General features: G+C 35.4%; 1 protein-coding gene across 1 annotated transcript; it reads left to right on the forward strand.

Moving 5' to 3' along the window:
• Nucleotides 1-5064: 5064 nt before the first annotated feature.
• On the forward strand, nucleotides 5065-12672 carry LOC306847804 (leiomodin-1-like). Its single transcript, XM_079381967.1, has 3 exons — nucleotides 5065-5525; nucleotides 7576-9294; nucleotides 10755-12672. Exons 1-3 carry the CDS (start codon nucleotides 5265-5267, stop codon nucleotides 10779-10781), a joined length of 2007 nt encoding a protein of 668 aa, XP_079238093.1. The 5' UTR covers nucleotides 5065-5264; the 3' UTR covers nucleotides 10782-12672.
• The last annotated feature ends 10313 nt before the right edge of the window (nucleotides 12673-22985 follow it).

Raw genomic sequence — 22985 nt, forward strand, 5'->3', positions numbered from 1 at the left:
ACACGGAGAAGCGGAGAGACTATCCCTTCACTGCATGTCATCGGATTATGTGTCAAATATGGGGGGTGCACCGTGCCATGGATTACCAACCAAAGTCGGCAGTCGTGTAGTTTTTACGTGTGAGAAGGAGTACGTCGCAACACAGACGCGTGACACCAACGCCGGAGAAGGAGTACGTCGCAACACAGACGCGTGACACCAACGCCGGAGAAGGAGTACGTCGCAACACAGACGCGTGACACCAACGCCGGAGAAGGAGTACTTTGCCACCACAAATAAATTAGTATCTTACCCTCATGTGTTTTTTTCCCCAAGTTTTCTTACTTTCTTTATCAATCATTAACTTTTTTATTTTACTTTCCTGTGTTCTGATGACATTGACTATATCCTTGATACTAATTGTGTATTGCATACAAACTTGTATGTCATTGATGTCATCTCTGTACTTTTTACAAACATAATAATTAAAAAAAGACTTCATTTGCATTCTCTTGGAGATTAATGACAAATTATACACCATCAAAATCTCAATTTTATGTTATGTTCACAGCTATTTACAACAACTTCAAATATAAGCACAATTAATAATTATAATCTATACACAAAATATTCTGGGATATGTCATTCTGAGTTTTTACTTTTGATGGTGGTAAGAATTTTAATTAACACAACTGACTATACAATGTGTGAATAGCCTACATTAGCTGACGACTATATGCAATATTATTTTCAGGAGATTAAGTCATTTTAATAGCCTATTATTTTCAAGAATTCAACAATGGCAAAATATATGACAAAAATACTATTCTAATCACAAATTTCAAAACAATGCAGGTTCATTTTCAATTGTTTTAACTAGGGCTATCAGTAATGATTATTTTGTTAATCATCTGCTGAAGATTTTATTTATATATTTTTGGTAATTAAGATAAGTGAACAATATCTTTTAGTACCAATTAAATATATGTAAAGGGGCAATAATAATTGATTGAAATAAAGTATCAAAATGTATAAACAATAAACTTACGTATTTTATGTATGATAAGAAATGCCAGCAGACGGCCTGACGATTGTTGTTAAACTTTACATCACGAGCAAACCATTGTTTATCTAATGTTTAATTGCATTTACTCTGTAATGTTTGGCCACATATTTATGATAGAAATACTACAGCCAACAGTTTAAAGTTTTATTTTGAAACCTTAACCATTTATTTATAAATATATTGATGCATTCTCATGTGTTGCTGGCTATGTTTTTAAGTTGCTACAAATAATTTCAACAGCACAAGTTTTGTCCGCATTCCCAAATGCAAGTTATTGTAGAAAAAAAGTACCAAGCATAGAATAAAATAATACAAGGAGCGTAAATGGTTTTGCCACAAACTCAACTCTGTTGAACAGAACAGTACCAGAGGGTTAAAGGGATAGGGTTGTTTATATTGTCCCAAACAAGTATTTCTTTTTCTTGCTTCTTTGGAAAATAAAAATAAAAAGGAGACTTATGGAAGACTTTTCCATGTCCCTCAAAAATATGATTATTGAGATTTCTTAAAATAAACAATGGTTCATTGCAGAGAAATTGTGAACTCTTGAAACCATTAATATTTACTGTACAGCTCAGCTGTACATATTTATGTTTTCTTGTGTTTTTTCCTATGTTTTTTCTTTTTAAATTGTAAATTGATATTCTCCTTTTGATATTGATATTCAATGTAGGCTATTAGCCTATGGAAGTTTCATCATAACCTGCAGTTTTTTCTTGAACACAGTGTACCCATTTTCCTGTCTCATGTTTTCTCATTTTTCCAAAGGTACTAAATGTATAATCAAATCTAAGTAAATATTTGAATGTTCCTTTCTATTTCTGCTTGTTACTCTATTTACCAGCATTTCTTTGGATGTTATAAAACCATTTTTTCTTTCTGCCATCTACTTTTCACATTGTTTTATTAACTTCATCTCAGTCTTACCAATTTACTTTCATGCCTATATATATATAACTTTCCTTTGGCTACCTTTTCACATTTACCTGCCAATGAATATATCCTTACTAACTCAAGAGATTGCATTACAGTAAAACAAAACGATTTGCTTTTAATAAAACAGTCATTAATACAATTTCTAGACAATTCTGAGCCAAACAGAACATGAAATAGATAATTAACTATTAATACTTGAATTAGGTGTTGAGGCAGTTATCAAGGTGTTCAGGGTTGCATGATAATTACAGACAGGTGTGTTGGAGCAGTGTTGGAGCTGAAGTCTGTAGTAGCTCTCCAGGAGCAGGGCTGGAGACCCCTTGTCTATACAAATTATGATCTTTTTGGTTATTTCTTTCACCCACTGTTGTAGTGCAGGAGGGGTTCCATTTCATGTTTTGGAGTCTGCACATTTTGTATCTCTCCCTTATCTGACATACACCTTTCAGCACTCTCTATTTTTCCACCATCAAATATTAGTGATTCACATTTCACAAACTTACATGTAAATGGACTATATTACACTGTCAATGCACAAGTTACATAAATCAATGCATTTATGTCCATTCAAAGTTAATACAAATTAATAATATTAGACTAAAACGATTCCTTATATTATAGCTCCATCTAGTGGACAAGGTTAATATCCAAGCCTTCAGGTTGCTGTTGAAATTGCTGATGATTTAGAGCAGTGGCTTTCAATCCTGGAAATAAGGGAGACTTGCAAAATGTGCAGAGCGGTGGGTCCCCAGGACCAGGATTGAAAACCACTGATTTAGAGCAGTGGTTATAATGCCAAAAATACAATTATAATAGTTCAGGAGGAGAACAGCAAATTCTAAACCAGGAGTTCTCAACTGATTAGGGTTGGAGCTAAACTCTGCAGGAAAGTGGACCTTGAAGACCATAGCTGACAACCCCTGGTTCAGAATTTGCTGTTCTCCTCCTGAGCATCAGAAATTCATACATCTATTATAACTGCTCCTCTTTTTGGTCAGAAGTTACCATGTTAGTATTCATTTGTTGTAACAAATTTAATAATAATAATAATCATAAAAATCCTTTCTACCATCAACTTTTTACTGTTTCACTTTTTGTAAACACTTATTTTCCAAAATAGATAAGCTATATACATGAAACCAAGAATGTTTTCCCAGAATAACTTGTTCTGCACCACATTTAATGTTGAAGATAATGTTAAAAGACTTAAAGAAAATTCAGGCAAGATCACGAAGGAACAAAAAAGAAAGAAAAATTGAGAATAGGCTCTTAGGGCTAGCATCCAACTTAAAATAATGCCTTTAATGTTCAAAACATGTTTAATTTATTCACTTCAACACTAACATAACAGCCAATACACACACACACACATACATAATACATGAAATAAATGTAGAATTCTTATGGATTATTGCCACTTGTTAGTTAACTAATTACTGTAAAATCTGTATGTATCAGGCGTCATGGAATGCGACGTACATAGTTCAGACGTACCAATCACACGTCATTTTTTATGTAAATTTCTCACGTACGCCGCCGTCACGTCGCCGCCTAAGATTGGTTCTACAGTGACGTCGCCGTGACGTCGCCGCGGGACTATCGTCTGCCCTCCCTATCAATCCCATTCAAAATTTGACACGGTCTGACGGCGACGGAAGGGTAGACTGCTCCTTCTCCTTCTCCTGCTGAGCCTTAGAACGGCACGGCCTGCCCCTCATAGGAGTCAGGTGTTGTGGCGCCCTCACACCCTCAGCGCCTTTGACCAGATGATGGCACTCTTATTAGAGCGAGACGCTGCTTCATCTCTTTCACTGACAGTGAAGATCAGTAGTGAAGGCTTCGCTATGTGGGTGTCTGATGGTGTCCAGCTGGTCAGCTTAGTCTCCAAAGCAAAGTCCCCTCCCTGAGTGTGCAGCGTTGGATCCGGCAGTGGATGGTGGTGGGGTGTGTGTGGGAGACCGGGGACGGGGTGTGGCACGCCGAGCATTTTCAAAACTATGTGCCCATGATGAATGATGAGGGTTTTTTGGTGAGCGGTTTGATCTGCAGCGTTGCGATTTTCGGAGTGATTTACAAAAAACAAAAACAAATAGTACCAAAAAAAAAAAAAAAACCGAACAAACGAAAAACCCAACATCAATAAAATTAAAATAAATAAATAACTAAAAATGAATTGGTGGGGTTGATTTATCACTGGGATGCGACACTTCTTTTTAATTAAATTAGTTTATTAGTTTATTATACCATGTGTCAGATCGCCTCCCAAAACAGTAAAAAAAAAAAAAAAAACTTTGAATACTACAAACGGTTAATGACTAATAAATTTTAATAATTTCACTGTTATGGCAGATGTACGGATAACGAATGAGTTTATTTCTGCTTTACCATGTACTGGCATCTAGCGGTGATTCATATGCATGTCATTTCATCAGAAGCCCAGTCTTCCAAAACAAACAAAACACATTTCTCCATTGCTAACACTCTAGAACTGATTCAGTTTGCCTAATTTTCAAAACTATTCTTGCAATTCTCAAAACAAAGACACATTTTTTGAAAAAATAAATGAACACACATATACACACACACACACACAATTCACGTTTTTACACATTTTAATTTTGTTGCATGTTTTCTACAAACCACTACACAGATTTTGCACAGGTTCAATCACGTTTTCCTTCAGAAAACATAAAGCACATAGCCTAATATAATTAACTCCAGCCAATTAACTCCAGCCATCACACAATGAACACAATTAATCAACACACATTAAAAATTGATGTCACACTATAGCCAGAACTCCAGGATTTATTAAAAGAGCTACTGATAAGTTCAGCCATACGCTCCTAACAATACAGAAGGCGATAAAAGAGAGAAAAGAAAACGGAAAAGATTAATCAGAGCTTTTGTGATTTCTGTCAATGCTTCCTTTATGGAAAGTGAAAGAAATATGACACAATTCTTACAAACTTGCGAGAAAGTGATACTGGAGAACCACTTGTGTAAAATGGGGTACACAATCTGTCTGACAGACAAACGCTCTCTCACATTATTTTGTGGCTGTGCGCGGGCTGCACGCGGTCACGCAGCTGTGAAGGATTGCACGGAATGCGTCTTGGCGCTCGAGCTGGAGCTGGAGATCTTGAAAGGCGCTCTGAGCGCGAGACCCTCTGCACCTTTCATCGTGGATTTAATCATAGATACTCTTTAAATGGAGTCAGCTGCATTCCCGCAGACTAAAACAGTATACTTGGCCAATCAACATTAAATATTTTCAAAGAAAATGTCCAGATCAGAGGTCTCGGAGAGTCAGGGGAGCGATGAGTCGGACACGGAGCTGCTGCTCGAGACGCTCTCGCCGGAGGAGGTGGAGGAGCTCGAGCGGGAGCTGGGTTTTATCGACCCAGACCCTAATGTACCGGTGGGACTACGCCAGCGGAACCAGACAGACAAACTGCCGTCCAGAGGATATGACAGAGAGGCTATGCTCGACTACTGTGAGCGGGAGACCAAGAAACTGATCCGGAGAGAGCTGAGCGCAGAGGTGATGCTATAAATAAATAAATAATAATAATTATTAGAAATATAATTACAATTATATTTATATTTATAGGTAAATAATATTGTATACACAATGGTTGTTGTTTTTATTTTAGTACTGCACACAATTATTTTCTTTATCTATTGTTATTAATAATAATAATAATTATTATTATTATTACTATTACTACTACAACTGCAGATATAAGTAATGATGCATTTCATATACAGAATAACGCTTACTATTTAGGTTTCTTGATAATTTGACTCATTTTAAACTTCATCACAGGATAATTTCAGTGTTTCAGTTAATCCAAAATTCCAAAATGCATTAACAGATGGATTTTATTTTTGTATGTTGCCAGTTGCATGCAGGGAGAATGGGGAATGAAAAGCTGACCTGTGGCCATTTGTAATTCAGTCTCTGACTGTTTAAGATCTCAGCATAGTGTGACATATTTGTGGATCTGTGAACACAGTGATTGGCTGATTTATCACTGAGATCCCTGTTGATCAGTATACATGCCTGACATGTTGTCATGGTCCCAACACCCATTTTTCTGCACACACATGGCCCACTAAGGGACCCTAACGGCCTATATAATGCATGTCATAATCTGTTGGTGATAAGGTTTTCTTTACTTTGGAGTGTTTGACTGTGCACAAAACACTGTACCTCCAAGTGTGAAACAAAGCTTTTTTTTTTCCAACAACAAATCTCCAAAACATTTCTGACAAGAAGTTATTTGAGAGCACAGTTAGATTTCTCCACATATTACATTTTTCATGCTCTTCTGTTTGGAAACAGTATAAACTTCTCTTGGGTGAAAATCCTGAGCGTGTAATTATTCTTTACAGCCTAATGTCTTTATAAACATTTAGTATCATAGTTTAGTTTATTGTTGTTTGGTATAAACATTCTCTCTCCTTCTGGTAGTTCTAGGGTGATGGTTATTTATCATTGCCACTCCATTTAAACTATGAAAAGCTAACCTTTGACATCAAAGTTGCTGTATTCATTCACTTTTGGGTCCACCTTAATAGGATTTTATAAGAGCATGCCATAAAAATGAATATTTTCTAGAGTAACAGAGCAGAACAGATGATCTGGTCCTTCTGGGATGGTTAATCCTTGTGTTTTTGGAGAGTGCTAGTTGTGTTTTACGTGATTAAACAGGTGCTAATGAAGCTCTAGTAATGTGAGACCCACTCAAGGGCCCACAAACTACTTTTAAACTCTATTGAGACTCTGAAGTGTTTGTTTGAAACGCGTTCAGCAGGCAACAGAACACACACACACAATCTCAGAGGAATCTCACAAGTTACTAAGTAACACTGTGCTCTCTAAACGTGGTTCTCTGTAAGTATTTAATTTTGATTGATCCTGACTTGTAAAGATCATCTTTCTGATCTTATTGATATTCTGAAGTTTGTTCAGCTGTGTCATTGTGTTGGCAGAGTGAATATGCTAACTGGATAGTCACTTCCACATGCATTCAATAAAACAGCTATGTGAATAAAATTTATGTTCTGGTAATTTTTCAGTAGTCAGTAGTTAAGAAGAGCGATGCACTTCAGCAATTTGTGAATGTGTTTACTCAAAGCTTGGTCTCATTGAGGCTTTGAAACGGTCAAGGACAGAATTCCTGACCTGAATGTTCCTCCCTTTGCTGCCTTATAAGGGCACATCTGAGAGTTTTAAGACTTCTTCAAACAATAGCCCACAAATCTGCACAGTACGTTCTTTCCATTTTAATGAACACTAAAAATAACTCGCTCAGTCCAGCTGGGTCCAGCCATTGGCTGTAATTATTCTAGATAAGGTTTGTTTGTTTGATGCCCCCACAGATTTAACGGTGCTGTTGATATTTATCAATAATTACACCCAAATGAAAGCAAATGGAAACTTATATAGAATGTGAATGCGGTGATTAAGATGTAAACAGTCCGATAACAATTAGCCAAAATCAGATCTTTAAACTATCAAAAGACAAACAGCTTCTCAGATTTAATGTGCTGTGGTGAATAATGTATTTTGTGTTTAATGTTTGAAGGGAGGGGAAGGCAGAAGGAGAGATCGACTCCAACGGATGAGGAGCAGAGAGTTTTCCAGGTCACAGAGCGGCGATCCTCCTGACACGGAGAGCAGAAATGCAGAGAGCGAAAAAGATCAGGAGAGAGCAAGAAAAAGGGAGGATGAATCTAAAAATGTATCTGATGAAGACGAAAAAGGCAAAGAGAAGAAAAGGGAGGAGGAGAAGAGGGAACGAGAGAGGACAGATAATAAGACAGAAAGTGGAAAAGAGCTTTCTAGAAAGGAACGAGGAAGCAGTAAAACTCTAGAACTCATATCTAAACTGCAAGAGAAAAAAGATGATAAGAAAGAAAGAGGGAGAAAGGAGGAGAAAAAAGTGAATGAAAACTCCAAGATACGAGGGTTTGTCTCCAAACTACAAGAAACCGAAGACCTAAAAGTAAAAGACAACAAGGTAGATGTCAAGAAACAATATGAAAGCATAAGTAAAACCATAGAAGAACAAAAGAACAACAGACCAGAAGGAAGAGTAAACCTTAAAGATGTAGAAACAGAGGGAAAGAAAATCAGATCTAGAAATATAGAAGAGCGAAGCAGAAGAAGAGGGAGAGTAGAGGAGGATGAAAAACATCACTCACAGAGAGATACAACCACAGCACAGAAAGAGAGAGAAAAAGAAGTGAAACAATCAGAAAACAGCGAGGTGAAAATATCTTCAATTTCCAGCCATAAAACCTCATTGAACTCTTATGGCGCGGACGACCGTTCTGTTACTGAGGAGGACGAGTCTTTTAGTGAAGATGTGGACAGCGACACTGGCTCCAGCATGTTTGATGAACTTTTGGAGCAGGTCCGTAGCGACGACCCTGAACTAACAGAGCTCAACGTCAATAATTCAGATGCCATTAAGACAGACACCCTGATACAGTTTGCAGAAGGTCTTCGCAGCAACACTCACATCAAAACCTTCTGCCTTGCAAACACAAGAGCGGATGATCATGTTGCGTTCGTCATCGCTGGAACCCTACGAGATAATTCCACCCTGACCTGCATCAACCTCGACTCGAATCATTTGACAGGCAAAGGCATCCTGGCCATCATCAACTCTCTTCAGCACAACAGCACGCTTATGGAGCTGAGGTTTCATAACCAGAGACACATTTGCGGAGGGAAAACTGAAATGGAGATAGCCAAAATCTTACGTGACAACTCTTCACTGCTGAAGCTGGGATATCACTTTGAGCTGGCCGGGCCCAGGATGACCATGACGAACATCTTGAGCAGAAATTTGGACAGGAAGAGGCAGCAACGACTAGAAGCACAAAAACTCGCCAGACAGGAGACTAACTCTGCCCTACGTGAAGATAAGAGCTCACCTGAGAAGAATAAGCTAACAACATCGTCCATCAACCCTCGAAAGAAAGACTCTAAATTTGCTGCCCTCTCAAAATTCACTTCTGCTCAGGAAACTCTCAAAGTTCCACCCACAAATTCACCGTCTAGACCCCTCCCATCTGAGGTAACAGGAAAGAAAGGAGGGGCAACAGGAAGTCGACGAGCTCCTCCTCCTCCACCCCCTTCTGGCCCAGCGTTAGATGTTCAGGCCCTGAGGAGGTCGCTGACCCCGATCTCTCAGAGAAAACCAGACGGCAGTGCAGCTGTCCAACAGACAGACAGGAGCTCCAGAGATCAGTTACTGGACTCTATCAGAAACTGCAGCATGAACGCTCTCAAAAAGGTGACACGGACATCACGTCATAGATTACTACACATGCTAGTACATGACCATACATTTAAACATCACCATCTCAATAAGAATATGTGAAGGCTTCTTTCTACAGCATTATATTCTTAAGATATTTTACTGCAAGTTACACTTTTATAATGTTTGGCCCTCTACACTCTGTAAACTAAAATGTTGTCTTTACTTAATTAAATAATCTTGACTAAACAATTACTTAAAATGTTTAAGTAATTAAAAGTTTTGGGCCCACAAATCAATAACCTAAGTTTGTGTAACTTGTTTACCTAAAAAATATGTAAACTTAAGATTTCAAGTTAACTCGATATTAATTTATTAAAACAGCTCACTCAGGTTTTTATTAAATGAGATTGGCTGTTCAAGAAGTTCTGCCTGGCAACAAGAGAAGTAATGCAATGATTGGCAATTACAAAAGGTCTCTTCATTTTGTCTGTAAAAAACAAAACAAAAAAAGAAACATCTTTCAAGATCTCAGCATCTTCATTTACCAGTTTGAGGTAAGTTTTAAGACACCCTTTGCTCACTTAAATTGAGGGAACAAGTTTACGCAATCAGCTGAGTTGATAAACTTATTAGGGTTTTCAGTGTAGTGACTGAGACTGACTAAATATTTACAATATTTCAACTTGGTTCAAGGTTAGTACAGGGACCAATTCTTACTATTAACTAGTATGCCTATTATTACCATATTGGCTGTTTATTAGTACTTATGAAACACATATTCTGCATGATCATATCATATTCTATATCAATACCTAATAATAAACAGCAAATTAGGAGTTTACTGAGGCAAAAGTTGTAGTTAATGGTTTGTTAATAGCGAGAATTGGACCTTAAAATAAAGTGTGACCAAGCAAATCCATGTGGTTACATGTTGTGACTTTTTTTGTGAGGAGTTCTCCTGTGCCTATAAACATGAATAATCCACACAATTACTATTGATGAGACCCATTGTTTTAATTTGCTTTGGATCTGCTTCTCTGCATGGATGTGGTTTGAGGGACCAGTGTGCACATGGATACAGAACATCTTATCAAAGCTTATGACCAGTTTTTTGGTGTTGTTGTTTTTACAAATAGTTATTCCCCAGAGTTTTGCCATTTTGAATAATCCATGGTCAATTTTTCTTGTTCATTGTGGCAATAAACTTTTAGCATCATGCTACAAACAGCCAGAGATGCTTTTCTCTGTGTACAGATATGAAGTGACATGACGCTTATATGAAATTTCTCACAAAATCTGTCCTGGCAGCTCTAAAATATATTTAATATTATTATTAAAAATATAAATTTTCAAAGACCATTTGGGTTCAGTATATAGATGGCTTGAAATGTATTTTTACACTAATTTTTACCCTCAAAAAATGTACGTAATCTTGTATCATGTAATATTTTAATATTATAAATGCTTAATCTTAATTTTAATCTTCCTCTCAGGTTGAGATCCCTAAGCGGTTGAGATAGCATCTGTCCAGTGTATGTGCTTCTACCTTCAGATTCCCCTGCAGTCCTCCAGTGCCCCATCATCATGGAGGAGTCACTGAATCCTCAAGACGAGATTCCTCCTTAACTGGCTCAGACACTCTGAAATACAGCCAGTTTGGATAATTTGATATCTTAACGTTTGAAGTGGGAGTGGGACACAGTGTGATTTTTCCAGGACTGACAGCTAACCAGTCAACATTCAAGCTGTGAGGAGCATCTGTTGGGGTTTAAGGGTCAAATAAATCAGATACATTTTGACTATTTGTTCTCAACTTTTGTCATACTTTATAATATTCTTACACCTGTCTTGAAGCAGTACTAATCATTACTCTGTCTAGAATGGAATATGCTAAATAAACCTCATAAAGGGGTCATGAACTGAGAAACCAAAATTCCCTTGATCTTTTGACAAATAAGAGATCATTGTACTATAAATACATCCTGTAAGTTTCAGAACTTAAAACTTTGTTGTTAGCCTAAAAATAGCTTATATTGAAGGCAGTCTGCCAGAAAGACAGCTTTTGTAATGTTCTATGATGTAATAGTGTGGATAAACCCTGCCTCTGCAGAAGAAGATCAACGCCTGCTTCTACATCACTGCCTGTTTAGCCCCGCCCACTGATTTGTGCATGTAGTGTTTACGAGAGAGGCAAACGTGCTGGTCTGAGCAGATAACAAACGATAAAGATGGCTCTGAAGACAAGGTGCTGTTCAGTGACAAATTGTGGAAAAAACTGTCTTTGCTTTGCCTTCCCTCTGATCCCAACATTAAGAAAGAGTGGATTAACTTTATTTTTAATTATGTTCCAGACCCCGTAAGTAAGAACTCAGTCCTTTGTTCATTTCATTTTTACCATGGATTAGTTTACAAACACGGCACAATTCGACATGGGATTTTCAAAAAGATTGAAATTAAAAGGCAATGCTCTGCTGACTATTGGATCCGACAGTAATGTCGCAACACAAGTGTGAGTAACGGTTTTCATTAGGTGATCACTATTGCTTTGTCAAAATAAAAAACAAAGGTAGTTCATGACCCCTTTAAAAAATCTCAAAAACGCCCCAAGTAGTGATCTGCCTTGATGTTATGTATTTGTTAAACAGTAGGACATTCTACATGAGATCTATAAACTATTCTGATTATGCATGCGATAGTGTGTTCAATTACTCGATCTGTTTAGCCATGGATTTTTCATCTGGACTTTTGAGAGTTTGAGCTTCTGTATTAAATTATATAATGTTTAAAAATGTATTCATCATGGTATCATCACAAATGTTATTCATCAAATAATCCCCCATTTGTACCAATGACAGCTGTGCAGACCATATACGTTCTAGTATTGAGTTTATTAAGATATTGAGGTGAAGGATCTCATGCATTCTGCAGCATATTTTGATCATTTAAAAGTATAAATTGAAAATAGTATACAGTACAAAGAGAGAAATTTGAACAATAAATACAACTCACTCCTCTCACATCTGTAAACATTACCACATCCATGGTCAGCATTTCTTATTTGTCCCTCTTAGCTTTAAAATCAAGATGAGAACAAGTACACCTGCTTTTAATTGAGATAAATAATTTAGATGTCACTTGAGAAGTACTGCATTAGCAAATATGACCTGCCTGAGATCTCTGTATATGTAATCTTACCTGATGTGGATTAGATGTGTTGACTGTATTGTGTTAGACTTGATTTCATGAATTTTAGCTGGACAGCAAAATGGTGAATTAAGCTTGATTTTTAAGAAGGGAACAGAGGATCAAAGGGTCAAACTATCAACTCTGAACTCTTTTGTTGTTTTCCCTGCGATGAATGTAATTAAAATGTGAAGTGTAAGTTTATTTTTGGATAAAGAAGGCTAACCTAACTATTGTCTCTGTACCACAGTATTATTCAAATAACAGGAGCAATTCATGTGTCCCACCTACAGGTGGCGGAGAGGACAAAGGTACCCAAATGCATAGCAGACAGTAGATGGATTATGTAGACTGCCATTTTCAAAGTAATTCATGGTCATTTCTCTGTAGTAAAAAATTGAAGACATGGTCAATATGTAGATAATTGCAGTAAAGCAAAAATAGCTACCTCAAAGAAAAATCAGCACATAAAGAAGCATAATATACAGAAGAGCAATTAAATGACTTGGTAAATATATTTTTAGAGAGATCTTCACAGAAATTCACAGCCCCTGTTTATATTGGAAGAAGAAAACAGAGGTACTGTTAATAGCTGAAAGACTGTCTCCCTCTTTTTCTTTCACTGTTTTGTTAACAACACTAAGCTTGCATAATCAATGTACTTGCAAATGCATCAGTGACAAAAAGTGTCAACTCCACTGCTGCTCGGCTTCATTTGCTTCCTGAGCCGCAGACTGTAATGTGTTTGACCTTGCAGTCATGTCAGTCCCACTGCTAGACAGTCATTGGTTCCTTCTTTTGTAGGTTAGTCGCGCTCTTTCTCTTTCTCTCTCTCTGTCTCTCTTTCTCTCTCTCAAAAGGCACTGTTCTTGTGGTAACTGATGGAACAAGCAAGTGAGAGTCAGTAAGCCACAGTTATCATCGTGTTTTTTACGCTGTATTTTGTTACAAAGAGGATATCTCGGTTGAAGAGGATGTGAATTACAGAGAATGAAAGTCCATCTAAAGATTCTTTCTGTTTTTATAGGTAAATACTTTTTTCCTGCTTGATACATAATAAATAATCTTTTATTGCAGTCATGTTTGTTAAAATAGTAAATACATGAACTGTCTGTGACCTCTGAAGTGAACTATCCTAATGATAAATATCACTAAAGTGTTTTTACAAACAAACTTCTGTAATAAATCCACATAGTTTTTTTTCAGTGTAAAATGATCTTGCCTGTGAAATCATATAAGACAGTCTCTTTGGATATTATAGATTGTTTTAAACTGACATCTCTTTGCAGGCTATCAATGTATAAATATAAATGTGAGTGCATCTAAAATTAGACTGAGCTGTTTCAGTTGTAGTTGTCTGAAGACCATCTGTACACTGTCTGTCTGTATATAAAGTTATAACGTTTTTAATTGTGTTTTCTCTAGTTTTGACCGGTGTGTTGGTGAAGTCTGGAAATGTTTATGTGAGAACAGTGGGTGAAACGGTGGAGATCAGATGTCCATATCCAGATGAGCACAAATATACACCCAAGTACTTTTGCCGTCATCCCTGTAAATCATCTGTTTTGATTAAAAGTGCAAAGATTGATCAGGTCGTCTCAGATGGAAGATACTCTTTGATTGCTACTGTGAGTAGACGGCTCTTTACCGTAACCATCAAACATCTCAGACTCACAGACTCTGGCATTTATTACTGTGGACTTGATCAATGGTTCAGAGACACATGGAATAAAGTTAATCTGTCTGTCCATCCAGGTGGGTATTTATGCAGACAGTTTGTGAATATAATATAGCCTATACAATCATCTTCCATTTAAATATTTAAAAAAATGGGTTTATACTTAAATTTACTCTATTCTCAGCAGCTCCCGTGAACAGATCTACACCCCCCCCTGAAAACACACATATAACATCTACATGGACAACAACACACACCTCGGCAGGTACACCCAGTCAGCAAACTAATCATCGGTTTTACAACAATACTTTGATTACTTAATTTAGGAAAATATATTCAGTTTAGTCTGGTTAGGCTTACTTGTGGGAAACATTTAGGACATTACATTTTGTATTTATAATCACACGTGATTCTCTTTCTCTGCTTATTTCTCTCAGTCTCTCTCTCAGATAAATCTAGTCCATATGAGCAGTTCTCAGCAACTTCGCCAGCAGTCCAGTCAGTGGGCACTACACCACTGGATAAAAACTCTGGTAGCGTTTTTTTTTTTTTTTTTTTACAACAATCATAATTTGTTTGCAACACTAGATAGCATTGCATACATATTAGAATATTTAATGACTATTCCTTTCTCTTTTTATTTCAGTCAGTGTGACTGTGATTTGTACAGGTGTTCTGGTGCTGCTGGTGTTCGGGCTTGTTGTGGTGTTAGTGTCTCTCTGCAGGAAATGTTCAGATTTAAAGCCCAGATGTAAGACTACACACACATAATGCACATTAATGAGTTGATAGGTTCATGAAAAAACTACTACTACTACTACTACTAATAATAATAATAATAATAACATACTGATTGAAAAAAGCTCCATTGCATCTGTTTTTATACAGTACCATCATGTTTATGGCCATTTTTCAGGTCTGAAACTACCTGTCCCTGAAAATCCAGTTCAAGATTCACCAGATCTCAACCGGGTATGAAAACATATGCTCTTTATACACAATTTTCTGACCTCCAATTATAAACCAACATCTATTTACAAACCGTATGATCTGATCAACAATATACGTATACATGAATACATTTGATTTGTTAAAGCTGGTTTACTTTATGATTATAGTAAACATGTTGAATGTACATTGAATTTATTAAATATGTTTTGGTATATCAACCCTTATGTCTCTTTCTCTTTCATCAGGTCTCTCAGACTGATGATAATGTCAACCACCTCTATGATGAAATTGTGAACGAGTACAGTCTGGCTGGTCCAGCTAGAGATGGCGATTCTTCTGTAATATATTACACTGTGCAGCATTGTGATCCTGTACCTCAGAATGATGAGTACGCTTTGTATTCACTCATCACACAGCACTGAGGATAAATGACTAGATCATTCAGTGTCATTCTCTCCCTGAAAATGTCACTCTTAAAACCCTGTCGACATGAAATGGTGCATGTGGCCAGCATGCTAAAAAAGAACCCACCTGCAGACATCCTGTTGTGAACACGTGGGTCAGGGTGTGAAATTAAACAGTGAAGATGACAAAAAAATATATATATGAATAAATTATATATATACATAAAATTATGTATATTCATAAAGTAACTATAGATAGTTTGTGCATCTGTTTTAGACAGATGGTGTGTATTAATATTATAAGACTTTCTTTTGTCCAAGTGTGTATATATTAAATATTAAAGCTTGTTTTGTTTTTTTCTGTCTCATTTTCTTCTGAGAAGAACGTCAACAGATTATAAAAAAGCTGAAAGAATGGCTTGATGACAACTCAGTTTCCAATAAAAATGCTTTTCAAACCAAAAGTTGTGTGCAAGACCAGTGTGGTAAAATCTTGCAATGCAATCTGTAGCTTTGACACAGGAAGGTTTTTGGGAAGGCACAAAAGTCAGTAGTACAGTTGAAGTTAAAAATGCAAAATACAATTGAAACCAACATCAATAAAAATATTATCCAAACAATGCTGATTCAGACAGAGTTAGAGAAGTGTTGGGTGTTAGTAGGAGTGGTCTGTTGAGTGTGAGTTGAGTGTGTTTTCTTGATCACACTGAAATAGCTTAGGTGTTGCAATACTGAAGCTGTTCCTCTTTACAGGGTTTTATCAACCGCATATCTGAAATAAGTTGCAATTAATCTCAGAACACACAGCTCTTTTAAGTCTGATTTGTGTTGATTTCAAAAGTGTAGTACTGGGCAATATTATGTTTGACTGCATCTCTTTTTTCATACATTTGAAATCTGAGGAGAAAATATCTTTCTGTAAAGATTTTCATATTTTACTTACTGTCACTCGCTTCTAACAACATACAGTTTGCTTCTTTTTTTTTTTTTTAAGAGATTTAAAGCTCTGATTCTTTAATATGTACCACTTTCACTGCTTAACTGTAATTGGTTTGTCCTTTGCAGATAGAAGTGTTTCTCTATCTCTCTCTCTCTCCCACACAGAAGGAAGTTCATCTGCTAGCTGCAGTGTGAGAAACGGTAAGCAGAAAATTTGAACTGAGCTTCACAGTTTGTTTGTTCTAATGTCATAGTTTCTTTGTAAATTCTGTAAGGATGTCTTAAGGTGGAGGTGATTTCAGGGAGAATGAATACTCTTATGAAGATTCTGTGTCTTTTCATAGGTAACATTTTTCATTTTTCCATTTCTTTACATTTTCCATTCATTTCCATCATATTTTCTGTTTGATAGACATACCAAACATTGATTATATTAGATTTATTTGACATAACAATATGATGAAATTCTGTAAGTTATATTTAGAAATGTACAGATGACCATCCCACACGTCAATATAAAACACATAATGTAACTGTGTTTGAAGATTTTTTGAGAACTTCTTTCATTTAGTTTTAATCTGATGATTGTTTCTAATTTAGAAATTTAAATGTACAATGTATGAATTTTCTGTAAGTCTCTGTTTAACCCAACTGAAAACTTTGGCTGTGTTTTCTCTAGTTTTGACCGGTGTGTTGGTGAAGTCTGGAAATGTTTATGTGAGAACAGTGGGTGAAACGGTGGAGATCAGATGTCCATATCCAGATGAGCACAAATATACAGCCAAGTACTTTTGCCGTCATCCCTGTAAATCATCTGTTTTGATTAAAAGTGCAAAGATTGATCAGGTCGTCTCAGATGGAAGATACTCTTTGATTGATACTGTGAGTAGACGGCTCTTTAACGTAACCATCAAACATCTCAGACTCACAGACTCTGGCATTTATTACTGTGGACTTGATCAATGGTTCAGAGACACATGGAATAAAGTTCATCTGTCTGTCCATCCAGGTGGGTATTTATGCAAACAGTTTGTGAATATAATATAGCCTATACAATCATCTTCCATTTAAATATTTCAAAAAATGGGTTTATACTTAAATTTACTCTTTTTCAGTTTTATTCTCAGAAGCTCCCGTGAACAGATCTACACCCCCCCCTGAAAACACACATATAACATCTACATGGACAACAACACACACCTCGGCAGGTACAAGTTCATCCATTCAGCAAAATAGAGATATTATTGGCCCATCAAGACATTTCACCCTAAATTATTTACAGTGCAGTTTGTAATTCGCAATCTCTATTATTTGAATAATTTTGATCAGTTGAAAAAAGTTAAAAAAAAAAAAATTATTGAATAATAATAATAAATGTGACTCTGTTTACAAGTAATACTGTGATTCTGTCTCTCCCAGATAATTCTCAATCATATGAACTACCATTAACAGTCCAATCACCAGGTTCCACTTCTCCAGTCAACAGCTCCTCTGGTGACTCTTCTTTTTATACCGTTTGTTTGTTTATGTTGCTGTATTCAAATTCTTACAATAAGAGTAACTGGTAATGAATTTATTTGTATTTATTGTACTTACACGTATTTATTGTACTTGTACTTATTTTTATTCCAGTCAGCGTGACTGTGGTTTGTGCAGGTGTTTTGTTATTCCTGGTTTTCTGGATCCTTGTGGCGTTAGTGTGTATCTACAGCAAAAGATCAGATGCAAAGTTCAGATGTAAGATCATAAACATCAAATACTGGTTTAAAAACTCCAAAAGAGAATTGATAACATGATAGCTCCCAAATGTCCAAATTTTCTATCAGATATCATATTCCTCAGGTCTTTATTTGTTTTATAATTCATTCTGACCTTTTAATGATAAATGAAATCTAACATTATTTATATTATTCACATGTTGATGCTTTGTAACCACTGAAGATACAGCTCAAGGTCCACCAGACTTCAACCAGGTATGGAAACCTCGTGTGCCAGGAAGAAAATTTATTTTTAAGTAAAAAAGAATATAAAAATTACCATCAATGCATGCTTGAGTATATTTGAGTTGTTAGCTTTGAACGTTTTCTGAACTGTCATTCTATTTTGCTCTCTGTCAGGCTGTGGACAATGTCTGTACAATGGTACTGTATAGTTTGGATGATCCACCTAAAGAAGACTGTTCTTCTCTAAACTATTCAACTGTATATTACTGCAAGTGACTCAGGAACAGAGTCATGAATATGGAATTAATTATTTACTATTATAATTACTCCATATGTAGACCTAATCATAATCTCATCAGCAGCAGCAGCATCATCTCTTTTTATTTGCTGATAACACAATTTCTGTAATAAGTCAGTAAAAAGCATATTGTTTGCAGAGTAACTTTAGCCATCCGTCAGTCTGATGACCAAATTAAGGTTAGTTCACCATTTTCCATGGGTTGCAGATCAGTCTCTGTGCTGCATTCAATTTTGAAACTGTTGCAGAGTATTTGTGGTGTATGTGGTCAAAGAATAGAACATTTTGCGATGTCTGTTGCAGACAAAATAAGGAACTGTCCCTTAATTCGATCTGTTTGGTTGCTCATAGCCTAATTTATTGTGGCTAAATGTTATAGCCTATGTTGAATTTTTAGAAGCACTAAACTCATGGCCGTTGCCAGGGTTTGAAAATGAGTGAGGTCTGGGGGGTGTGTGTGTGTGTGTGTGTGTGTGTGTGTGTGTGTGTGTGGGGGGGGGTTAGTGCTATAATAACCCCTACAAGTACAACTCATTACATTCACTAACACTTTAGAGACAGAAAAGTAGATGTTTGTGAAAGGTGATTTCTCTCTTTTGGAGGGATGAATTTTACCATATTTATTGCATGAAATTCTTTTTAATATTTGTTAATATCGATATGTTAGGGGTGGATAATTTTATCAGTTGTTTATTAATATCCTCATTTGGATAAAAGTATCTAGCTACTAAATGACTAAATAGCCTATAATGTAATGTAATCATGCAACAATACATATTACTGTTATAGTTTTCATTAATAATCATTGTTATATATATGATAACTATAAGTCTATAAGCAATAAGTCTAGTGCTCTTATGAATGTTTTTAGTAGGCTATGATTTGTAAAAATTTAACTACTGAACGACAGGATAGACTTCGTGTCTGCGTAGGTTTCATTTCATTCCGTAACTGCTTGTTCCACAGATTATTATAGTATTATATATATTATAGTATTTTGGCAGTGTTGATAACGTTTCTGACAGATAATATCATGATATTTTTTTTGCGTTTCCCTTACCGAATGTGCTATCCTGTCCATGGGCTTTTTTGATTACAGTGCAGTTTTGCCAGATATTGCTATAAAAACAAATAATAACCAAAAAATAAATAAAAAATGAACCGAGATTATTTCAAATTCTTTGCAAATATGATACAATAAAAATATCGCTGACCCTAAACTGAAACTTCCCACTATATTAACTTTCTAAAGCATAAAATTAAGTGGAAAAGAGAAGTACAAAAAGATTATAATAGCTGGATCTGGCAACACGGTATGGAAGCCCGTTTCTGCCACTGAATAAAAAATGAAAAAAGGTTATTGCGACTTTTTATCTCACAGTTCTGACTTTTTTTCACAGAATTGTGAGATATATACTCGCAATTCTGACTTTTTTTCACAGAACTGTGAGATATAAACTCACAATTCTGACTTTTTTTCACAGAATTGTGAGATATAAACTCGCAATTCTGACTTTTTTTCACAGAATTGTGAGATATAAACTCGCAATTCTGACTTTTTTTCACAGAATTGTGAGATATAAACTCGCAATTCTGACTTTTTTTTCACAGAATTGTGAGATATAAACTCGCAATTCTGACTTTTTTTCACAGAATTGTGAGATATAAACTCGCAATTCGGACTTTTTTTTCACAGAATTGTGAGATATATACTCGCAATTCTGACTTTTTTTCACAGAATTGTGAGATATAAACTCGCAATTCTGACTTTTTTTTCACAGAATTGTGAGATATAAACTCGCAATTCTGACTTTTTTTTCACAGAATTGTGAGATATAAACTCGCAATTCTGACTTTTTTTCACAGAATTGTGAGATATAAACTCGCAATTCTGACTTTTTTTTCACAGAATTGTGAGATATATACTCGCAATTCTGACTTTTTTTCACAGAATTGTGAGATATAAACTCGCAATTCTGACTTTTTTTTCACAGAATTGTGAGATATAAACTCGCAATTCTGACTTTTTTTTCACAGAATTGTGAGATATAAACTCGCAATTCTGAATTTTGTTCTCGCAATTCTGACTTTTTTTCACAGAATTGTGAGATATAAACTCGCAATTCTGACTTTTTTTTCACAGAATTGTGAGATATATACTCGCAATTCTGACTTTTTTTCACAGAACTGTGAGATATAAACTCGCAATTCTGACTTTTTTTTCACAGAATTGTGAGATATATACTCGCAATTCTGACTTTTTTTTCACAGAATTGTGAGATATATACTCGCAATTCTGACTTTTTTTCACAGAATTGTGAGATATAAACTCGCAATTCTGACTTTTTTTTCACAGGATTGTGAGATATATACTCGCAATTCTGACTTTTTTTTCACAGAATTGTGAGATATAAACTCGCAATTCTGACTTTTTTTCACAGAATTGTGCGATATAAACTCGCAATTCTGACTTTTTTTTCACAGAATTGTGAGATATAAACTCGCAATTCTGACTTTTTTTTCACAGAATTGTGAGATATAAACTCGCAATTCTGAATTTTGTTCTCGCAATTCTGACTTTTTTTCACAGAATTGTGAGATATAAACTCGCAATTCTGACTTTTTTTCACAGAATTGTGAGATATAAACTCGCAATTCTGACTTTTTTTCACAGAATTGTGAGATATAAACTCGCAATTCTGACTTTTTTTTCACAGAATTGTGAGATATAAACTCGCAATTCTGACTTTTTTTTCACAGAATTGTGAGATATAAACTCGCAATTCTGACTTTTTTTTCACAGAATTGTGAGATATAAACTCGCAATTCTGACTTTTTTTTCACAGAATTGTGAGATATATACTCGCAATTCTGACTTTTTTTCACAGAATTGTGAGATATAAACTCGCAATTCTGACTTTTTTTTCACAGAATTGTGAGATATATACTCGCAATTCTGACTTTTTTTCACAGAATTGTGAGATATAAACTCGCAATTCTGACTTTTTTTTCACAGAATTGTGAGATATATACTCGCAATTCTGACTTTTTTTCACAGAACTGTGAGATATAAACTCGCAATTCTGACTTTTTTTTCACAGAATTGTGAGATATATACTCGCAATTCTGACTTTTTTTTCACAGAATTGTGAGATATAAACTCGCAATTCTGACTTTTTTTCACAGAATTGTGAGATATAAACTCGCAATTCTGACTTTTTTTTCACAGAATTGTGAGATATAAACTCGCAATTCTGACTTTTTTTTCACAGAATTGTGAGATATATACTCGCAATTCTGACTTTTTTTTCACAGAATTGTGAGATATAAACTCGCAATTCTGACTTTTTTTCACAGAATTGTGAGATATAAACTCGCAATTCTGACTTTTTTTTCACAGAATTGTGAGATATAAACTCGCAATTCTGACTTTTTTTCACAGAATTGTGAGATATAAACTCGCAATTCTGACTTTTTTTTCACAGAATTGTGAGATATATACTCGCAATTCTGACTTTTTTTTCACAGAATTGTGAGATATATACTCGCAATTCTGACTTTTTTTCACAGAATTGTGAGATATAAACTCGCAATTCTGACTTTTTTTTCACAGAATTGTGAGATATAAACTCGCAATTCTGACTTTTTTTTCACAGAATTGTGAGATATAAACTCGCAATTCTGACTTTTTTTCACAGAATTGTGAGATATAAACTCGCAATTCTGACTTTTTTTTCACAGAATTGTGAGATATATACTCGCAATTCTGACTTTTTTTCACAGAATTGTGAGATATAAACTCGCAATTCTGACTTTTTTTTCACAGAATTGTGAGATATAAACTCGCAATTCTGACTTTTTTTTCACAGAATTGTGAGATATAAACTCGCAATTCTGAATTTTGTTCTCGCAATTCTGACTTTTTTTCACAGAATTGTGAGATATAAACTCGCAATTCTGACTTTTTTTTCACAGAATTGTGAGATATATACTCGCAATTCTGACTTTTTTTCACAGAACTGTGAGATATAAACTCGCAATTCTGACTTTTTTTTCACAGAATTGTGAGATATATACTCGCAATTCTGACTTTTTTTTCACAGAATTGTGAGATATATACTCGCAATTCTGACTTTTTTTCACAGAATTGTGAGATATAAACTCGCAATTCTGACTTTTTTTTCACAGAATTGTGAGATATATACTCGCAATTCTGACTTTTTTTTCACAGAATTGTGAGATATAAACTCGCAATTCTGACTTTTTTTCACAGAATTGTGCGATATAAACTCGCAATTCTGACTTTTTTTTCACAGAATTGTGAGATA

This window comes from Barbus barbus (genome assembly GCF_936440315.1).
Source record: "Barbus barbus genome assembly, chromosome: 28".
Taxonomy (NCBI): Eukaryota; Metazoa; Chordata; class Actinopteri; order Cypriniformes; family Cyprinidae; genus Barbus; species Barbus barbus.